Source organism: Acipenser ruthenus, chromosome 53, assembly GCF_902713425.1.
Source record: "Acipenser ruthenus chromosome 53, fAciRut3.2 maternal haplotype, whole genome shotgun sequence".
NCBI classification, from domain to species: domain Eukaryota; kingdom Metazoa; phylum Chordata; class Actinopteri; order Acipenseriformes; family Acipenseridae; genus Acipenser; species Acipenser ruthenus.
Window position 1 is genome coordinate 8,422,301 of NC_081241.1, and position 22,458 is coordinate 8,444,758.

The window sequence follows — 22,458 nt, forward strand, 5'->3', positions numbered from 1 at the left end:
TAATAATCGCAGTCTGTTAATGGTTGCTAGGCAACAGTTCTAAAGCACGTGAGAAAGCACACAGCCAACATCACGTGGAAGTACATATTCAATGCTTGTGCAGTATACTCTTGACTGAAAAGACAATAGCAGTAATAAGTATAGCGGTAATGTCTTTGTTCAAAGATTTATTTTTTAATACAGTATAATTGTACCCCATGCCGGTGTGTTTCTGTAAATTCATTGGTATTGTGTATTATGTTAAACATTTTCAACATCAAATTCAATAATAAAAACCTGTGAATATATATATATACTAAATAGATTAAGTTTGATAAGTTGGGTATTAATATGTATTAATCGAACTTTACGTACACAAAAATGAGTTCTGCTGTGCATTCAACTATTTAAAAACAAACCTGATAATTGAGTTTAAAAAATGCTCCCAAGTGACGCATCCAGCTAAGGCACTTCACTGGAAGGAAGTGCAGGTTGCGTCCCATAGCCCGGAGATCGCTGGTTCCAATCCAGGCTATGCCATCATCGACCATGGCCGGGAGTTCCCTGGGGGCCGAGTGCCACCCGGGTGGGGATGCCCCAGGTCAGCAGGGCAATCCATGCCTCACTACGCACCAGTGACCCCTGTGGCTGCCTGGGCGCCTGCAAGCTGCCTGAGTTGTCTGCGGAACTCTGACGTGATAGCTCTGGTTGACTTTGCTGTCGGCTTGCGGTGTTCTTACTTATGTGGTATAAAAAGAGACACTAAGAGAATATTCTACCGTTAAATACAGTGATCTTTATTAAAATTACATTCAAAGATTACATACATACATGTGGCCTCAGCAATAGTGGGTTAAATGTCTAGGCAAAAGCAAATAACAGTTTTGAAGGTCTTGCACAAAACAAGTCTATCACAAAAGAAAACATATATAATGGATTACATTAATCCCATGAAAAGCATACATGTGGTCCAATTATAGCCCAGAAAAGCATAGAATACATTGAAAAATATGAGGATTATCCATTTGAAATAATACATATGGTTGATATAAACAGAATTACATTACACTATAGTCACTTCATATACTGTATTTTGGGGTGGAATTTGCTTACACATAAAAAAAAGATATCCTCTATGGTACATTTCCACCGTTGATGGACATTCACATCATTTGTAAGTTCTGCTTTGAACTGGGACAGAATCTCGGCACTGAAACTTTGGAAGTGTTTGATCACTGTAACTCTGCAGGTCAGGTCTTGCTAATGCTACCAATAATATGACTGTTTTGGATTCACATATCTTAATTTGTTCACACAGGACTTTTTGAATTGTGCCAAGAGGGAATTTAAATTGAACATATAGAACTAATTGTTTTATAAGAGACTCTGAAAGAGCTATATCAAGCAGCGGACTTGAAAAATTATTCCTCCGTATATTTTCTAAATCGTGTCCCCAGTAACATATAGCTTCTGGGAGTAACTCTGCCAGTAGGATCAAAGCACTTTTCTGCGTTGCTAACTCTGAATGCACAGAAACTATTTTTGCCACAGAGTATTGTTTTTTAACTGCTTCCAGAATCCTTTCATGAAGAAGCTTAATTTGTTCATTGGATTCTATTGACTTTTGCAATTCCTGTGCCTTTACTTGAAGAAATTCCAGTAGTTTTATCTGAATACTCTGCAGTAGTTTTAAGTTACTCAGACTGACACGTGAATGTTGACATGTATCTTTGTTTATAAAGAATGTTGACTTGATTTGTTCATCCCATTGTTTTATTTCTTTGTATGTTGCATCTGCTGGGAGCTTCTCTGAAAGTACCTTCAAAACTGTACTTAAGTAATCAATGTCTGTCTGACAGACACGTTTACTGAACTCTTTTAGTTGGTCTTCAGCTTCTTTCAGCCTTGATAAATAATCTGAAAGATTGGATTTAGCTTTTTCAAGATCATCTCTTACTTGCCTTTCCTTCTCTATGCTGTGGACTATATCAACAATGAAAACTGCAACTGCTACTACAGCCCCAACACCTGCTAAAACAGCTGTTGATGTGGATATTGTTGTTGACAACATTACAGTAAAAAATTCGTAACTGGAAAATACAGTTTGTAAGTTGAAGTTGATCAATGCCTGCCCCAATCTGCTTTCCAGATCAGATGTGAATGCCTTCAGATTAACATTAATCCTATGAATATCCTCTGAGATTGAAGGAGGGAGAGATTGTAGTTGATTTATAAAGTCACGATTCAATGACAAGGCTTTAGTCAGCTCAGATATCTTGCGTAGACAGGAATGTATGTTTGAGTTTTTTTGATAAATAAGCAGGATTTCAGCTTTCAGTTCAATTGGATCTCCAATGATGTTGGCAATTGTATTCACCTTTGTTTCAGCATCAGTTCTTAACTTCTTTACCTGCAAGAAAGTAAAAGACAGAAGGCAGGTAAAATGTTTGGGTTGAAGAGAATGTATTATACCTTCTGTCTTCTGAAATCATATTCAAGTTAACTGCTTTAAAAAAAGTAGTAACTGAGGGTTATATGAGGTTTTGCAAAAGAGAACAATCCAGTCATTCACCTGCTGTATAGAATCAAGTTCAGAGAGCTGTCATTCGCCTGCTGTATAGAATCCAGTTCAGAGAGCTGTCATTCGCCTGCTGTATAGAATCAAGTTCAGAGAGCTGTCATTCACCTGCTGTATAGAATCCAGTTCAGAGAGCTGTCATTCACCTGCTGTATAGAATCCAGTTCAGAGAGCTGTCATTCGCCTGCTGTATAGAATCCAGTTCAGAGAGCTGTCATTCACCTGCTGTATGTAATCAAGTTCAGAGAGCTGTCATTCGCCTGCTGTATAAAATCAAGTTCAGAGAGCTGTCATTCGCCTGCTGTATAGAATCCAGTTCAGAGAGCTGTCATTCGCCTGCTGTATAGAATCAAGTTCAGAGAGCTGTCTTTCGCCTGCTGTATAGAATCCAGTTCAGAGAGCTGTCATTCGCCTGCTGTATAGAATCCAGTTCAGAGAGCTGTCATTCGCCTGCTGTATAGAATCCAGTTCAGAGAGCTGTCATTCGCCCGCTGTATAGAATCCAGTTCAGAGAGCTGTCATTCACCTGCTGTATAGAATCAAGTTCATAGAGCTGTCATTCACCTGCTGTATAGAATCCAGTTCAGAGAGCTGTCATTCGCCTGCTGTATAGAATCAGGTTCAGAGAGCTGTCATTCACCTGCTGTATAGAATCCAGTTCAGAGAGCTGTCATTCGCCTGCTGTATAGAATCCAGTTCAGAGAGCTGTCATTCACCTGCTGTATAGAATCCAGTTCAGAGAGCTGTCATTCGCCTGCTGTATAGAATCAAGTTCAGAGACCTGTCATTCACCTGTATAGAATCAAGTTCAGAGAGCTGTCATTCGCCTGCTGTATAGAATCAAGTTCAGAGAGCTGTCATTCGCCTGCTGTATAGAATCCAGTTCAGAGAGCTGTCATTCGCCTGCTGTATAGAATCAAGTTCAGAGAGCTGTCATTCGCCTGCTGTATAGAATCAAGTTCAGAGAGCTGTCATTCACCTGCTGTATAGAATCCAGTTCAGAGAGCTGTCATTCGCCTGCTGTATAGAATCAAGTTCAGAGAGCTGTCATTCACCTGCTGTATAGAATCCAGTTCAGAGAGCTGTCATTCGCCTGCTGTATAGAATCCAGTTCAGAGAGCTGTCATTCACCTGCTGTATAGAATCCAGTTCAGAGAGCTGTCTTTCGCCTGCTGTATAGAATCCAGTTCAGAGAGCTGTCATTCGCCTGCTGTATAGAATCCAGTTCAGAGAGCTGTCATTCACCTGCTGTATAGAATCCAGTTCAGAGAGCTGTCATTCACCTGCTGTATAGAATCCAGTTCAGAGAGCTGTCATTCGCCTGCTGAATAGAATCAAGTTCAGAGAGCTGTCATTCACCTGCTGTATAGAATCCAGTTCAGAGAGCTGTCATTCGCCTGCTGTATAGAATCAAGTTCAGAGAGCTGTCATTCGCCTGCTGTATAGAATCAAGTTCAGAGAGCTGTCATTCACCTGCTGTATAGATTCAAGTTCAGAGAGCTGTCATTCGCCTGCTGTATAGAATCAAGTTCAGAGAGCTGTCATTCGCCTGCTGTATAGAATCCAGTTCAGAGAGCTGTCATTCGCCTGCTGTATAGAATCCAGTTCAGAGAGCTGTCATTCGCCTGCTGTATAGAATCCAGTTCAGAGAGCTGTCATTCGCCCGCTGTATAGAATCCAGTTCAGAGAGCTGTCATTCACCTGCTGTATAGAATCCAGTTCAGAGAGCTGTCATTCACCTGCTGTATAGAATCCAGTTCAGAGAGCTGTCATTCGCCTGCTGTATAGAATCAGGTTCAGAGAGCTGTCATTCACCTGCTGTATAGAATCCAGTTCAGAGAGCTGTCATTCGCCTGCTGTATAGAATCCAGTTCAGAGAGCTGTCATTCACCTGCTGTATAGAATCCAGTTCAGAGAGCTGTCATTCGCCTGCTGTATAGAATCAAGTTCAGAGACCTGTCATTCACCTGTATAGAATCAAGTTCAGAGAGCTGTCATTCGCCTGCTGTATAGAATCAAGTTCAGAGAGCTGTCATTCGCCTGCTGTATAGAATCCAGTTCAGAGAGCTGTCATTCGCCTGCTGTATAGAATCAAGTTCAGAGAGCTGTCATTCGCCTGCTGTATAGAATCAAGTTCAGAGAGCTGTCATTCACCTGCTGTATAGAATCCAGTTCAGAGAGCTGTCATTCGCCTGCTGTATAGAATCAAGTTCAGAGAGCTGTCATTCACCTGCTGTATAGAATCCAGTTCAGAGAGCTGTCATTCGCCTGCTGTATAGAATCCAGTTCAGAGAGCTGTCATTCACCTGCTGTATAGAATCCAGTTCAGAGAGCTGTCTTTCGCCTGCTGTATAGAATCCAGTTCAGAGAGCTGTCATTCGCCTGCTGTATAGAATCCAGTTCAGAGAGCTGTCATTCAACTGCTGTATAGAATCCAGTTCAGAGAGCTGTCATTCACCTGCTGTATAGAATCCAGTTCAGAGAGCTGTCATTCGCCTGCTGAATAGAATCAAGTTCAGAGAGCTGTCATTCACCTGCTGTATAGAATCCAGTTCAGAGAGCTGTCATTCGCCTGCTGTATAGAATCAAGTTCAGAGAGCTGTCATTCGCCTGCTGTATAGAATCAAGTTCAGAGAGCTGTCATTCACCTGCTGTATAGATTCAAGTTCAGAGAGCTGTCATTCGCCTGCTGTATAGAATCAAGTTCAGAGAGCTGTCATTCGCCTGCTGTATAGAATCCAGTTCAGAGAGCTGTCATTCGCCTGCTGTATAGAATCCAGTTCAGAGACCTGTCATTCACCTGCTGTATAGAATCCAGTTCAGAAAGCTGTCATTCGCCTGCTGTATAGAATCCAGTTCAGAGAGCTGTCATTCACCTGCTGTATAGAATCAAGTTCAGAGAGCTGTCATTCGCCTGCTGTATAGAATCCAGTTCAGAGAGCTGTCATTCGCCTGCTGTATAGAATCAAGTTCAGAGAGCTGTCATTCGCCTGCTGTATAGAATCCAGTTCAGAGAGCTGTCATTCATCTGCTGTATAGAATCCAGTTCAGAGAGCTGTCATTCACCTGCTGTATAGAATCCAGTTCAGAGAGCTGTCATTCGCCTGCTGTATAGAATCAAGTTCAGAGAGCTGTCATTCACCTGCTGTATAGAATCCAGTTCAGAGAGCTGTCATTCGCCTGCTGTATAGAATCCAGTTCAGAGAGCTGTCATTCGCCTGCTGTATAGAATCCAGTTCAGAGAGCTGTCATTCGCCTGCTGTATAGAATCCAGTTCAGAGAGCTGTCATTCGCCTGCTGTATAGAATCCAGTTCAGAGAGCTGTCATTCACCTGCTGTATAGAATCAAGTTCAGAGAGCTGTCATTCACCTGCTGTATAGAATCCAGTTCAGAGAGCTGTCATTCGCCTGCTGTATAGAATCCAGTTCAGAGAGCTGTCATTCGCCTGCTGTATAGAATCCAGTTCAGAGAGCTGTCATTCGCCTGCTGTATAGAATCCAGTTCAGAGAGCTGTCATTCGCCTGCTGTATAGAATCCAGTTCAGAGAGCTGTCATTCGCCTGCTGTATAGAATCCAGTTCAGAGAGCTGTCATTCACCTGCTGTATAGAATCCAGTTCAGAGAGCTGTCATTCGCCTGCTGTATAGAATCCAGTTCAGAGAGCTGTCATTCGCCTGCTGTATAGAATCCAGTTCAGAGAGCTGTCATTCGCCTGCTGTATAGAATCCAGTTCAGAGAGCTGTCATTCGCCTGCTGTATAGAATCCAGTTCAGAGAGCCGTCATTCGCCTGCTGTATAGAATCCAGTTCAGAGAGCCGTCATTCACCTGCTGTATAGAATCCAGTTCAGAGAGCTGTCATTCGCCTGCTGTATAGAATCAAGTACAGAGAGCTGTCATTCGCCTGCTGTATAGAATCAAGTTCAGAGAGCTGTCATTCGCCTGCTGTATAGAATCCAGTTCAGAGAGCTGTCATTCGCCTGCTGTATAGAATCCAGTTCAGAGAGCTGTCATTCGCCTGCTGTATAGAATCAAGTTCAGAGAGCTGTCATTCGCCTGCTGTATAGAATCCAGTTCAGAGAGCTGTCATTCGCCTGCTGTATAGAATCCAGTTCAGAGAGCTGTCATTCACCTGCTGTATAGAATCCAGTTCAGAGAGATGTCATTCGCCTGCTGTATAGAATCAAGTTCAGAGAGCTGTCATTCACCTGCTGTATAGAATCCAGTTCAGAGAGCTGTCATTCGCCTGCTGTATAGAATCAAGTTCAGAGAGCTGTCATTCGCCTGCTGTATAGAATCAAGTTCAGAGAGCTGTCATTCACCTGCTGTATAGATTCAAGTTCAGAGAGCTGTCATTCGCCTGCTGTATAGAATCAAGTTCAGAGAGCTGTCATTCGCCTGCTGTATAGAATCCAGTTCAGAGAGCTGTCATTCATCTGCTGTATAGAATCCAGTTCAGAGAGCTGTCATTCACCTGCTGTATAGAATCAAGTTCAGAGAGCTGTCATTCGCCTGCTGTATAGAATCAAGTTCAGAGAGCTGTCATTCACCTGCTGTATAGAATCAAGTTCAGAGAGCTGTCATTCGCCTGCTGTATAGAATCAAGTTCAGAGAGCTGTCATTCGCCTGCTGTATAGAATCAAGTTCAGAGAGCTGTCATTCACCTGCTGTATAGAATCAAGTTCAGAGAGCTGTCATTCGCCTGCTGTATAGAATCCAGTTCAGAGAGCTGTCATTCGCCTGCTGTATAGAATCCAGTTCAGAGAGCTGTCATTCGCCTGCTGTATAGAATCCAGTTCAGAGAGCTGTCATTCGCCTGCTGTATAGAATCCAGTTCAGAGAGCTGTCATTCGCCTGCTGTATAGAATCCAGTTCAGAGAGCCGTCATTCGCCTGCTGTATAGAATCCAGTTCAGAGAGCCGTCATTCGCCTGCTGTATAGAATCCAGTTCAGAGAGCTGTCATTCGCCTGCTGTATAGAATCAAGTACAGAGAGCTGTCATTCGCCTGCTGTATAGAATCAAGTTCAGAGAGCTGTCATTCGCCTGCTGTATAGAATCCAGTTCAGAGAGCTGTCATTCGCCTGCTGTATAGAATCCAGTTCAGAGAGCTGTCATTCACCTGCTGTATAGAATCCAGTTCAGAGAGCTGTCATTCACCTGCTGTATAGAATCCAGTTCAGAGAGCTGTCATTCACCTGCTGTATAGAATCAAGTTCAGAGAGCTGTCATTCGCCTGCTGTATAGAATCCAGTTCAGAGAGCTGTCATTCGCCTGCTGTATAGAATCCAGTTCAGAGAGCTGTCATTCACCTGCTGTATAGAATCCAGTTCAGAGAGCTGTCATTCGCCTGCTGTATAGAATCAAGTTCAGAGAGCTGTCATTCACCTGCTGTATAGAATCAAGTTCAGAGAGCCGTCATTCACCTGCTGTATAGAATCCAGTTCAGAGAGCCGTCATTCGCCTGCTGTATAGAATCCAGTTCAGAGAGCCGTCATTCGCCTGCTGTATAGAATCAAGTTCAGAGAGCTGTCATTCACCTGCTGTTGTTACTTCTTGATCCTGACACTAGTTGCGGTAGCTTTGAATTGTGAAAAAAACACACAGCCCTCAATCAACAGTAAATTATTACACCTGATTTGGATAACAAACAAAATTGACAACATTTGGCCTATTGCCTATGACAATGTGAACAAAGGCATGTGTGATAGAAGTAGCACTTTGAAACAGGATTACTGTAGTGACAAAAATGAAATGAAAATAATGTTTAGGTGATACTGCATCATTGTTGCAGTTAAAATAAGAAGTTGTTGGAAGCAGCAAAATCAGTCAGCATGTAGCCTACAAATATTAAAAACTTAAATGTAAACAAGATTAGGCTACAAATACACAGTGTTGCTAGCGGTTTACAAAGCCATCTCCACGCAGTTAAAAAAAACACACTGCACAAAAAATAATATAGCACTTTCTTATGGTGTATTGAATAACACCATGTAACATTTTTTTTTTTTTTTTTTTGGTTCCTGGATAGTAAGTGTTATTTCCTAATTGCTTATGCCTCAAAAGTATAGAAAATGGCTATTATTCCCCACAAACTTTGCTTTTGTGACCAGGACAGTGGTATTTTGAAATGTACCTATTTTCCAGAACATTCCAGATAGATTCAGTGCTGAGTAAACTTGGAGTAACTTCTAGACCTTTCTAGAACTTTCCAGTAATATAAATAGTAGTATAAATACAGGGGCCTTCAGCCCACCAGTTCAGTTTAGTTCCAGCTGCCTAAGTGGATACATATCTGCATTTTTCTGAGATGGCATCAAGGTCATAGGAGACTTCAAAATGGTGGCATTCCTGATGGGTCTCCAAGGTGGTTTTACCAAGTTTCCCTGCTATCTTTGGCTTTGGGACAGCAGGGACACCAAGGCGCACTACCACAGGCGGGACTGGCCACAGCGGACCGAGTTCTCTGTGGGGAGGAACAACGTCAAGTGGGAGCCACTGGTGGACCCCCAGAAGGTGCTGATGCCACCACTGCACATCAAATTGGGCCTTATGAAACAATTTGTCAGAGCTCTAGATAAGGAGTCAGCAGCCTTCAAGTACCTTCAAGACTTCTTCCCTAAGCTGTCTGAGGCAAAGGTCAAAGCCGGTGTCTTTGTCAAACCACAGATAAAGAAGATCCTGGAGTGCAATGAATTCCCCAAGAAGCTCACTAGTAAGGAGAAAGCAGCTTGGAACAGCTTTGGCGCAGTGGTTCGGGGCTTCCTGGGCAATCACAAGGCCGAAAACTATGTGGAGCTGGTTGAGACTCTGGTGAAGAACTACGGCACAATGGGCTGTAGGATGTCCCTCAAAGTCCATATCCTTGATGCTCATCTTGATTAATTCAAGGAGAACATGGGAGCGTACTCGGAGGAGCAAGGCGAGCGCTTCCACCAGGATATACTGGACATTGAACGCCGCTACCAAGGACAGTATAACAAGAACATGATGGGAGACTACATTTGGGGGCTGATTCGTGAAAGTGATTTACAGTATAATCGTAAATCTCGAAAAACTACTCACTTCTAAATCTTTTGTAGTCATTTTTGTATTACTTTAGTATAAATACATGTTAATTTGGATTCATATGTTGTTTTTTTCTGACTTTATATGAACGAAAAGACACAAATTCGCCCGTTTTCTCATTGGAAATAGGTACATTTCAAAATATCACTGTCCTGATCACAAAAGCAAAGTTTGTGGGGAATAATAGCCATTTTCTATACTTTTGAGGTATAAGCAATTAGGAAATAACACTTACTACCCAGGAACAAAAATTGTGTTACATAGTGTAATCACTGCTACACAGCTGACTGATACACGCAGACAGTCTCTTAAAGGTGAACGCACCAAACGGCTGCTACAATGTTGCTTTCTGTTTCGATCGCGGAAGCTGCACTTGCTGCCAATGTCATTACACGAGATGAGTAAATATGTTTACAGTGGTTTCAAAGACGTAAAGTTAGAGTCCATTAATTAAACAAATAATACAGTTGCAGAATTAATAAATACACACCGATCATAAGTTTATGAAAAAACTGTCTACAACCAGGATCAATGTAACAAGAAATCCCGTTTTTATTCAACAACATTTAATGGCAGAAAGGATATTCGACCCTCCCGTTATATTCTATTCCAGGGTTTGATGCTTACTGTAAATCAGAAACGGACACTTACCATGTGCAAAAGAGAACATGTCATGTCTTTGAATGAAGATTAAAACAGAATCATTATTTCCCAATTAAACAAGAAAGGCTCAAATATATTTGTCAGTTGTTACTAATTCCATGGGCACTGAAAGAAATGTTTGTTTGATTGATCAAGTCTTCACAGAACGTCAATCCATAAGAAGACAGGGTTAACTAACTGACGGTGTTTAAATGTAATGCGGAAATACAATGCTCTTGAACCTTTCATAAAACCGTAAGTGACACTCTCGTAACTGTGACTAACATTGTATTATTATCGTTACATTATATGAATACAATAGAGCTGTAGCATGTTACAGGATGGATTTTCAGTATTTTAGATGTATATTCATATTCAGGGATCTGTGCTGGAAAGGAGAAATATATTGTTGTTTTCTTAACTAGCATTTGTTTATGTGTTTAAAGTTAACATTTAAGTAATGCATTTACATATTTTCTGAAAAAATAAACAAAGCATTTCACTATAGTGACGCATGATTAAGTGTATGTAGCCGCTACATGTCAAGAACTCTGTTAACCAACCTGCCAATTCGCGTACTTTGTAGTAGAATGCCCAATTGAGATAATTAAGGTAACCCAAGGGAATGATTGTTAATGATTGCAGGACTGAGAAGCAGCTTTTAAAACCAGCTCACAGGTCCTACTTATGAATGATTTCTTAGCAGACGCCCTTATCCGGGGCAACTTACAATTGTTACAATTACATCACATCATTTTTTACATAAATTTATACAATTATGTAGTTGGGTTTTTACTGGAGCAATCTAGGTAAAGTGCCTTGCTCAAGGGTACAGCAGCAGTGTGTCCCCCCACCTATTATTATTATTATTATTATTATTATTATTATTTGTTTATTTAGCAGACACCTTTATCCGAGGCGACTTACAGAGACTAGGGTGTGTGAACTATGCATCAGCTGCAGAGTCACTTACAACTACGTCTCACCCGAAAGACGGAGCACAAGGAGGTGAAGTGACTTGCTCAGGGTCACACAATGAGTCAGTGATTGAGGTGGGATTTGAACCGGGGACCTCCTGGTTACAAGCCCTTTTCTTTAACCACCAGACCACACAGCCTCCTGGGATTGAACCCACCACATTCCAGAGCCCTAACCACTCCTCTATACTGAACTGCTTCTCCTGGTGAAGGTTGCGGCATGTGTATGATGTGTTTGTATGATATTGTTTTAAATTAAATTACTTAATTTTGTATACACAAGTAAAAATGCACTTTTTATTAGGTATAAATAGGTAGCTACAAACGTACATTTCTGGATTGGATATTATTATAGATTAGTATAGTTATGTGTTATAAGAAAGCTTAATACTTTTCGTTTAAAGTTTAATGGTAGTTGTAAATGATTTAGTTTGAAAGGCAAGCGAAGTGACCGGCCAGCGAGTGGTACATTTGCTGTTTTAAAACAGCTGCAGCAAGAATCAGAACTTGTAAAGCTGTACGACTGCAAGCAAAGAAGTACCATGGTTTAGTGTGTCTCACTGTAACTAATAATATACCGAAATGTGTGTGTGTGTGCGTGTGTATATATATTTATATATATTTTTAAGATTTTTTTATTTTTTAACATAACACGTTATTTTGTACAATTTTTTGTAATGGATACATTTATAAATAAAGCAAGCTAGCGACTTGTAAATTATTTTCATTTTAACGTGACATTTATTTTTATGCTTTGCTATTTATTAATTCTAATTCATCAGACATTTAGACAAGGAAAAGACCACTCTTGTATAATTCCATTCTAGGGTAGTCTTAGCTGATTCCGACAATTCTTCTTTTCCAATAACTTGTAGAGAAACTATATAAACGTTACTCTCAATCTCCCAAACCGGATGCCGGTTATTTTCAAACAGGAAACCAGAAAATTTCAAATCAGCTTCCAGAAATGGCAGTTTCAGGGAATGCTGGACAGGGATGGAAGTTTGAAAATAGACCACATTTCAATAACACCCCAGTGGCATAGCGGGTTAAATCACTACCTCTTCAGTCTACAATAGCTCAGGTCGCTAGTACGAAACTGATGGTAAATACATATTTTTTCTGTTTTGTTTTTTTTTGCGATATGTGCTATTTGAAAACAAATAAATTGCTTAATGTAAACGGCACATATTTCAAATGGCTTGCATACTCTGGTTCATTTTGATGTCGACGAACACGTGAAATGCCATGATTGGTAGGTGTCCAGTTATTTTGCTTTTCTAGTTGAAAAGTGGCTACACACCATAAAACGTAAGGTTTAGGATGAAGATGAAAGAAAGGATGACGAATTTTACCTTAGTTTGACGACATATCTTTTTGTGTATAAGAGGTATTTCATTTTTTTTCACATTCAACATCAGAAAGCTTCAAATTTTCCGTTTCAAGTGAGATGGCACTTGGAATGGATTTAGTTTTGCCGCTGCAACATGCTGAAAACAGAAACAAACTCTTGGTCCTGTATAGGTAGATTCCGCCATGTTTTTCTAACTTGTAGAGGAACTACCGTTCCTCTCAATTGAAGGAAATTCTCTTTTGCTGTTTTATGTTTTTTGGGGTTTTTTTTTTTTTCAAGTACACTGCTGCCTGATTGTGTACTTCAGCTTGAAGTGTGCAGATGACCAGTTAGTGAGTTTGGTGTTCGTATCTCTAAGGTCCTACTGAATCTTAAATCAGGAACCTTGGGTGGTTTAAGGACCATCAAATATAACATATACAAAATACAGTGCTTTGAAAATACAATCATTTACCTCTTCTTTTAGAGTGCAGACACTTGGGTACCACAGACATCCTTTTTGCTTCTGAACTGTGTGAAGTACAACTGATGTAGTAGTCGTGATTAGAGATACAACTATCGCTGCAATTATGAACCTGTTTTGAAACACAAAAATATATCGAACAATCAACAGCATTCATTGTTAATATTATTACAGTGTGCTGGCAGAATTAAAAAAAGCAGCACCCACCAACATGCAATTTAACCATTTGTTTATTTAACCATTTTTTTTTTCGACAGCACAGCTAATATGAGATATTATGGAATTCTGGATGTTATTATTATTATTATTATTAGGAAATGCCCTACATTTGTACAGAACAAAAATGTTTACAGTTTCCAAGGAGATTTTGAAAACATTTATTTTTTTTCGGTCATGTCCAAAAAAAAAATCCAGTGAATTGGGCAATAAGATCATTCATTCAGTTTATTCATATAAAGGCATTTTTCCCATTGTGGATATTAGAGACCGGATAAAGTTCATTTTATTCTGCCAGGGCACTGTAGTAGTAGTCATAGTATTAATAATAAAAACATAACATGACTGAAAATGTGTTACACCACTTACCAGAAAAATCTAGGTTGTACTACAGGAGCATTTTCTGCATGAGAGAAACAAGTGATTAAAATTTTGTTTTACAATCCAATAAAAGTACAACAAATTGATACCTACAGCTGGGATTAAAAAGCAATCTTCTGTTTTAATATTTCGTCATGACTCTGAGTTTATTGTCAAATTACCGTTGAATTGATTAGCCTGCTTAGTACTGATGAAAAGTATGAATGCACGTTAATACAAACGTTTAACTCTAATTATTTTTGATTATGAATATTATTCTGATAAACTATAATGTAGTCAGAAAGTATTTAAGTCTTTTTTTCTATACAGCTTGTTGAATTTTCCTCGCACTTTCCAAATCATATTTTTACATAAATAATTGTAGGTACTGCAAATACGATTCAAGTAGCCCATTTACAATAGTCTTGCTCTTTACTTCCTTGGTTATTTATGTCTGTTTAATGTAGGTTACTAGACATTTACTTTATCAAATATAACCAGTTAATATACAAAGGAGAAAAAAGAACGCTCAGACTGAATTAGATGCTACGGTTTCCTTTCTTTATTGGGTACTTCCTGATGACTTTTAAAATGTTGGTACATGATGATTAGATAGTTAACCGTTTCATTAGCGTCCTCAAGGCTCACAATATTTAAACCTCTAATATAGATTCCGACATTTAAAAGAAAATGGGAACTTGGGGAACTAATGAAATACAGCTAGTAATAAACTTTTTTTTTTCTTATATAGGCTATTCAGTTTTTAAATACGTTTACCAAACAACATGTAACACAGCATTATTAACAGCATTGTTTATTTAACTTACAGACTCTCACACTCCGGATGTCAGTCCTAACCGTACTATATGCTGTTTTTTTCAAACAAGTATACAAGGCAGTGCAGTCACATGACACAACAGGTTGTTCTTTTACGGAAACCTTACACCAGTGCGCAATGATTTTGTTGTATTATATATAGTGCCGCAGTTTTAGTGCCGATTTTTGCACAGCTCACAAAAGCGCTATCCGGGTGAAATTTTGGATTTCAGGTCAGTTTTTCAGGTATAATTTCACCCCCAAATGGGTTGTTGCTGTGTCGGGTACATTTTGTTTTATTTTCCCATAGAATAACATTACAAACAATTCACCCTCGCGGTGCTCTAAAACTACCAGGTTTATTAAATGAACATTTAGAATATGTAGATCCTATTGGTGTCACGTGCCTTTTGCTATTTTAAGATTGTAACTCGTTTTCTTAAAAACTGTTTTAAAAAAAATGCACAAAGACTTCAAATCAGATGCGCAACTTTTTTTGATGACTGATTATTGTAGTTCATCATCACCTTTTCAATGCTAAGACTACATTTCCCATGATTCCCGCTAGCTTTGCACAGGCGCAGAGAGCAGTTTTCAATCTGAAAAGTCCATTAAAGCAAAATCATGGAACGTTCAGGTGCTGCTTGGGGCTAACTGTGGTGAAAAGTATGAATGCACGTTAATAAAAGACCTTTTACTCTATGATGATTTTTGATTATGAATATTGTGAAGCTGCTCAATGCCAGAACCGTACACGAGCAATTATCTATTTTGTGCATGTACTGTATTCACGAGAAAAAAAAACTTCAATCTAGATCCCAGGGGGCCCCTCAACGATGTTGCACAAGGGGGAGGGTTCAATAAAGCTAAATCCTAAAGTTCTATTTGATATGGGTGTGTATTTTGTGGAAAAATGAAGGGGCAAATATATTTTTAAGAAGGACAAGTAGATTATTTTAGTATTTGTCCCTTGGACAACATGTTTTGTTTTGAAAAATTGCAGTTTCTCGCAAGCACGTATTCTAACACTACTTACAATAAATCAATAACTGGCAGGTAAATGGAATTTCAGTAACACTGACACACATATTGGGCTGTTATTATTATTATTGTTAGTAGTATATAGTGCATCATTATTCAAATGCAAAACATAGCATTCTGAACAGTTACATTTTCCAATGCGATCTGATTTCTTCAGTTGATGGAAATGTGAACATATTTACTTCTCCTTTAATTTTCATACAAAACATGACAGCAACATCATCTGAATTATTGTCATTGAGCACTGTTTAAACACAGTTATGTAGGATGACAATACTACAGTGGTATCCAGTACAGACAAGCCTATTAAGCAGTGTGGCGTAGTGGTTAGGGCTCTGGGCTCTTGACCAGAGGGTTGTGGGTTCAATCCCCAGTGGGGGACACTGCTGCTGTACCCTTGAGCAAGGTACTTTACCTAGATTGCTCCAATAAAAACCCAACTGTATAAATGGGTAATTGTATGTAAAAATAATGTGATATCTAAATAATGTATAATGTGATATTTTGTAACAATTATAAGTCGCCCTGGATAAGGGCGTCTGCTAAGAAATAAATAATAATAATAATATTAAGTGATTCTGTAATACATATTTGGTGTTTTGCAGAAGAGTTGAAATAAATGAATAGCTTGAGATTTTGTTCAAAGACCATGGTGTTTTATTTTTGACAAACATCAAATGTGGTTTTTTAGGTGCTCAGGAATCGTGGGACATTCTACAAGCTGGGCACTAAGTGCTGCTCCCATTACTTTGGACAGGTTGGCTCACGCTTACAGAAAATAACATTCTCCAATAGGCCTCCTAATGATTGTATTTAGTTTCAGACTGATTTTTTTTTCATTGAAAATATCCATCCATCCACTGTCATTAAACACTTAATCATTTACAGGGTCTCGGTGAGCCGGAGCCTAACCCGGCATACACAGGGGGCAAGGCAAGACTACACCCTGGACGGGACGCCAGTCCATCGCAGGGCACCACACTCACTCACTGAGTGACCAATCAACCTGGACTGTGGGAGGAAACCTGAGTACCCGGAGAAAACCCACACGAACACGGGGGAGAACATGCAAGCTCCACACAGACAGACCATCTAGGCTGGATTCGAACCTAGGACCCTGGCGCCGTGAGGCAGCAGCACTAATCACTCCACCACCATGCCACCCTCATTGCAAATATAGTTTTGTTAAATATGTTCGATTCAAAACAACGTTAATTAAAACACTGTTTTATTGAGTTATATTACATTTTTAGAAAGTGTAAATGCTTTTTACAGTATATATTATATATTTATACAAACCTGTAAAACAATGAAGCTGAAGATAAACATCTTCTTTCCAAATCTCAGTTCCATTTTCACTTCTTTCAACTATCCACCAGCCTGACAGGCTGTCCTGTGGCCAGCTGGCATTACTGAATGAGAAGGCAGCTAAATAAATTTGCCCATTTTCAGACAATTGCCCTAGGGGAAGTAACAGAAACAGGTCTCTTAAAGTGTACATAAGTTGCATTGTATTTTAATAGACTGCTGCTAGTCTTACATGTACAAACGTGTGTGTCTACCTCCTCATTGGTAAAAAAATATCAAATGAGAATACCAATGCTAAGAATCATGTCAGCATTCACATGATTCTACCCAATGTACCAGCGATCCACTGATGAATGCAAATTACATTTACATACATTGGAGTGTATTTACTTTTTTATTTTGGAATCTATTCATCCTTCAATTCAAGGGCAACAGGGCCACCTCCTTTCTTTTCAGAGGGGAAACATAAGTGTTGACATTTTTATTTTTTTATTTATTTATTTCTTAGCAGACGCCCTTATCCAGGGCGACTTACAATTGTTACAAGATATCACATTATACATTATTTCACATTATACAGATATCACATTATTTTTACATACAATTCCCCATTTATACAGTTGGGTTTTTACTGGAGCAATCTAGGTAAAGTACCTTGCTCAAGGGTACAACAGCAGTGTCCTCCACTGGGGATTGAACCCACAACCCTCCGGTCAAGAGTCCAGAGCCCTAACCACTACACCACACTGCTGCCCATGGTCTTATCCATCCATTTATCCATTACCATTAACTACTTAATCCTTTAGAGGGTCGCGATGAGCCGGACCTTAACCCAGCATACACAGGGCAATGCAAGGTGAGTCTACACCCTGGACGGGACTCCAGTCCATCGCAGGGCACCACACACACAAACACACAGAGGGCAATTTAGAGTGACCAATCAACCTGAACAGTTTGGACTGTGGGGGGGAACCCACAATGCAAACACGGGGAGAACATGCAAACTCCACACAGACAGACCCCCTAGGCCGGATTCGAACCTAGGACCCTGGCGCTGTGAGGCAGCAGCGCTACCCACCATGCCACCATGCTGTACTATTTCTTTATTTTCAATTTGATATTTGCTTGTTCCAGAAACCCCCTCAAAAACAACAATAGTGAAAAAGGCAATTGAAACATACCTATGATCCATCTATGCATCTGGAGATCATACTGCAGAACAAATGTATTTTTGTACATACTCAAAGACTGGAATATGGTTCTGTTGCCACTGGTTTCTACAGTAGGTTCAAAAGACAGTAAACCGTATTTTGGATGTTCTCCATCAGCACCTTCACCATGAGTTAGCTTCAGACGAGAACATTTACCTGTCCAGCATTTAAAGAAAGACACAAGGTCAGATTCATCATAGGGGCTTGTTTACTATTTGCAACAATATTTACTAAACTAATTACAAAAAATAATAATAATAATAGGCAAGCCTTTTTTTATTTGGGAAAGCATTTGCAGCACAATACATTTGATTTAGTCCATGCCAAAAACCAAATAAAACTTTGATCAAAGTTGTTGTAAATTTATTTTCCCTACACCTGCATCCGGATGGAATGTTTCAGCATTACATTCAAGTCACTAAATATGTTTCAAACATATTCTGGCTTTCGTTTTTCTGTAAGATTTTGGAATTTTCACACGCTGCCCTGTTGACATGTCAACATTTGACCTATTTTGTACACACTCATACTATCTTACCACAAGATCCAAGTGTCCTGGTACGTGGGATACGTTCCTGGCATATCACAGCAGCAAAAGCACAGTAATTGGGATAATGTTGGCCATCACTGTCACATACAGCTGGTCCAGAAAATCCACATTCTTCCGGAGTTTTACACATACAAATTCTTCCATTCTGGACCTCCCAGTCCCTACAGCCTGCATAATACAGAGAAGGATTCATTAGGTAGCCCAAAAACACTGGGGTTTGATTTGATATGTGTTTTACTTTTAAGTACAAAAATAAGCTGCCTCATCCAGAACTCTGCTGCCCGCCTGGTGTTCTCTCTGCCTCGCTTTGCCCACGCTACTCCACTACTCCGCTCGCTCCACTGGCTCCCGATCACCGCTCGCATCCAGTTCAAGACTCTTGTACTAGCCTACAGATGCCTTGACCAGACTGCACCCAGCTACCTCCAGACCCTCATCTCTCCCTACACCCCCACCCGACCTCTACGCTCCGCCTGCACTAGAAGACTGGCTCTACCTCCGCTACGCTCCCCTGCCTCCAGAGCCCGCTCCTTCTCCACCCTCGCTCCGCAGTGGTGGAATGACCTTCCTACAGATGTCAGGACTGCCCAGTCCCTGACCACATTCCGGCGCCTCCTTAAGACTCACCTCTTCAAACAGCACCTGTAGAACTCCTCTGTTGTATCCTGGGACACTATCACCCTTCATGTAAATGTGCTTTATTTTGCTCTTATCTGCCCCCTATTTTACTACATTTAATCCTGTACTTCAGAATATTGTAATCTGCCAAGTGTTTAACCTGTAGTACTTTGTACTTAATCACATCCTGATGTAACTATCACTATTTAATCATATCCTGATGTAACTTTCACTATTATCTGCTGTATTATTGAATTGTTTTTTGTCACACTTGAAAAAAATTATTGTATTTCTTGCTCTTATTGTATGACCTGTATTGTAACACTTGAATGTATTTGTATTTGCTTGCGATTGTAAGTCGCCCTGGATAAGGGCGTCTGCTAAGAAATAAATAATAATAATAATAATAATAATGTACATACCACACATTGGAATATTGCAATATTCCCATCGAACTGCAGGACTGGACGTGTAACACCAGGGTCCTGCTGGATCTCGGTTTGGATTTCTGTAACACAACACATACAGTGTATCATTACATTTATAATAGATGGTCTGAGAAAGAAAGGGGGATCTCCAGTAATAAAGTATTAAAATATGTTAATGGGCTTGTAACAGGGGGAGGAGCCCTGTACAGTGTTTTCTTTATTTTTAGATCAGGGTTTCCCCCTCCGCCTCTGTGTTATTTTGTATTTGTTTCGTATTATTATTAGTATTATCGTTATGATTTATTTATTGTGTAAATATGACAGCGAGCGCCGTGAGCCGTATGTTTTGTTATTGTGTATTTGTATTATTGTATTTATATGATATAAATATGATACGGGCAGCAGTGTGGCGTAGTGGTTAGGGCTCTGGACTCTTGACCGGAGGGTCGTGGGTTCAATCCCTGGTAGGGGACACTGCTGCTGTACCCTTGAGCAAGGTACTTTACCTAGATTGCTCCAGTAAAAACCCAACTGTATAAATGGGGAATTGTATGTAAAAATAATGTGATATCTTGTAACAATTGTAAGTCGCCCTGGATAAGGGCGTCTGCTAAGAAATAAATAATAATAATAATGATGGTGAAGTGCCGCGGGTTTTATTAGTTGTTTGTATTTATTAAAAAATTTATTTAAATGTTGTTTTTGTTTAATAGCGTGGGTGGGTAGAAGGTGGCCGTCTCCCAGATTAAGTGAGTAATTTGTTGCTAATCGGGAGATGGTCACCTACATAAAAGCCTGCAGCTTTCTGCACTCAAGGTGGGTGTTAGGAGCGAGAGCGAGAGGAGTGAGAGGAGCGAGAGAGAAATTTAAAAGAACACGGATTCCAGGAACAGTGACAGTAACTGCTCAGCCTGACCTGGGATCGTATCGTTATTATTTTTGTGTTCGAGATTTGTCTAACTATTTGTTTTTGCTCTGTGAGCACAGTGTTTTGTGTTTAAATATTTTATTTATTTTTGTATCTGAATTAAAACGGCGCGCAGCGTCTTTGTTTTGGAACTGCAGTACCTGGTGTCAGTTTCCCTTCCTGCTTGTGGCTTGACGTCACTCCGCAAAGCCACCCTGTTACAATCACTGTCCTTTTGATTTCTAATTGCTTAAAAATATATCACAGTTATGTGTTGACAACTTCAATTAGACCACTTCTCATTTGCAAGAATTGGCTGGGGTTATATTTGTTTTGTCAGTTTTTTTTTTTTTTTTTAATGGATTGGACAAACTAGATTTACTATTGCAAGTAACGAGCACCCTGAGAAACAGCCTAGGTGAGCTCTACTTTTTTCTTCCAGTTTTTAGATTTTCTATTTTTGAGGATTTCAGCATTGAATATTTTCATTTATTGTGTTTTTGATTAATTGACTTATTTATTGACTTTCGCTGGTTTTCTTTTTTTTAATTAATAATTTAATTATAATTACTTATTTCTTAGCAGACGCCCTTATCCAGGGCAACTTACAATTGTTACAAGATTCAGTGTCCCCCACTGGGGATTGAACCCACAACCCTCTGATCAAGAGTCCAGAGCCCTGACCACTACTCCACGCCGCTGCCCATTCGAGAGTCCAGAGCCCTGACCATTTTTCTTTAGATTTGTGATACAACTGTAGACAGTTGGGTGACTGTTTTCTTCATAATATACTTGTAACACCATAGACTGAACTGTAAATCCAGTACTACAATGAAATAGAACATTAAAGTGGGCCAAACAGGTTCCAGACAGTTTCCACTTTCCACTTAAAGTCCTTATTTTAGTTGACTCAAAGTTGAGTTAAAACTTGTCAGATGGTCAATAAGTATTCTGAATCATTTTGTAGACTAAAAAAGAGACTCGGTTTTGTCTATGTGCCTTATTTAAACAGGAGTCGTGTGTCGGTATGGGGCAGGAGTAACATATCGAGGGAAAACTGGTGTCACAAAAAGGAACATAACTTGTCAAAATTGGGACAGTAATTACCCTCACATCACCAATTACTCATCAAGCTTGAACCCACAAGAAGGACTAGAAAACAACTTCTGCAGGTGAGTCTTAAAGTATGCATGGGTAGTCAAATAAATATTTCATATTTATTATTTTACTTGGAAATGTTATGAAAATGCCCTGCGATGGACTGGTGTCCCGTCCAGTGTGTAGTCCTGCCTTGCGCTCTGTGTATGCTGGGTTAGGCCAGCATACACAGCATAATGAAAATGCCCCTCAGTTATCTTCTGTTCTTTTAGGGATTGAACACACGACCCTCTGGTCAAGAGTCCAAAGCCCTAACTTCTACTCCACACTGCTGCCCTTTTTAATTTTATTTAATTAATTATTATTTATCTCTATTGCCCTGTTTTTATTTAGTTTTTTTGACTTCATGTCCCTTTTGATAGTATTGGTGTTAATAACATTCTTAATTTGGTAACCTGTTTGGCCCACTTTAATGTTCTATTTCATTGTAGTACTGGATTTACAGTTCAGTCTATGGTGTTACAAGTATATTATGAAGAAAACAGTCACCCAACTGTCTACAGTTGTATCACAAATCTAAAGAAAAATATATTCAAATAGATATCATTCATTATTAATTTAACCCTCCTATTATGTTGAGAATTTAGGTACATCTGTTATGTTTTGGGTCATATTGACCCGATGCAGTTTCAAACAAATTAACCTTAAATTAAATAAATGTTTTGATTTGAAAAGGTTTTACTTTTTTAAGCTAAATATGAACTTAAATAGTTTATTGCAAGCCTAAAGATACTAATTATTTGTGTACTGTTCCGCTAAAATGGAAGCATGATCTGAACATTCTGAAC

General features: G+C 39.5%; 1 protein-coding gene across 3 annotated transcripts in view; it reads right to left on the bottom strand.

Annotated features, from left to right (window-relative positions):
- Positions 1-22,458, bottom strand: part of LOC117432903 (uncharacterized) — a 30,779-nt gene that overhangs the window by 1,372 nt on the left and 6,949 nt on the right. The window contains exons 4-10 of one of the 3 annotated variants that reach the window (XM_059016750.1): positions 19,600-19,685; positions 18,548-18,727; positions 17,980-18,165; positions 16,790-16,951; positions 13,643-13,676; positions 13,049-13,169; positions 743-2,389 (exon numbers count right to left, since the gene is read on the bottom strand). In XM_059016750.1, the coding sequence (XP_058872733.1) occupies positions 1,148-2,389; positions 13,049-13,169; positions 13,643-13,676; positions 16,790-16,951; positions 17,980-18,165; positions 18,548-18,727; positions 19,600-19,685 (2,011 nt within the window). In that variant the 3' untranslated portion in view covers positions 743-1,147. Of the gene's footprint in view, positions 1-729; positions 2,390-13,048; positions 13,170-13,642; positions 13,677-16,789; positions 17,061-17,979; positions 18,166-18,547; positions 18,728-19,599; positions 19,686-22,458 lie in introns of those variants that run through there. The other 2 variants (XM_059016752.1, XM_059016751.1) reach the window with 2 other exon arrangements.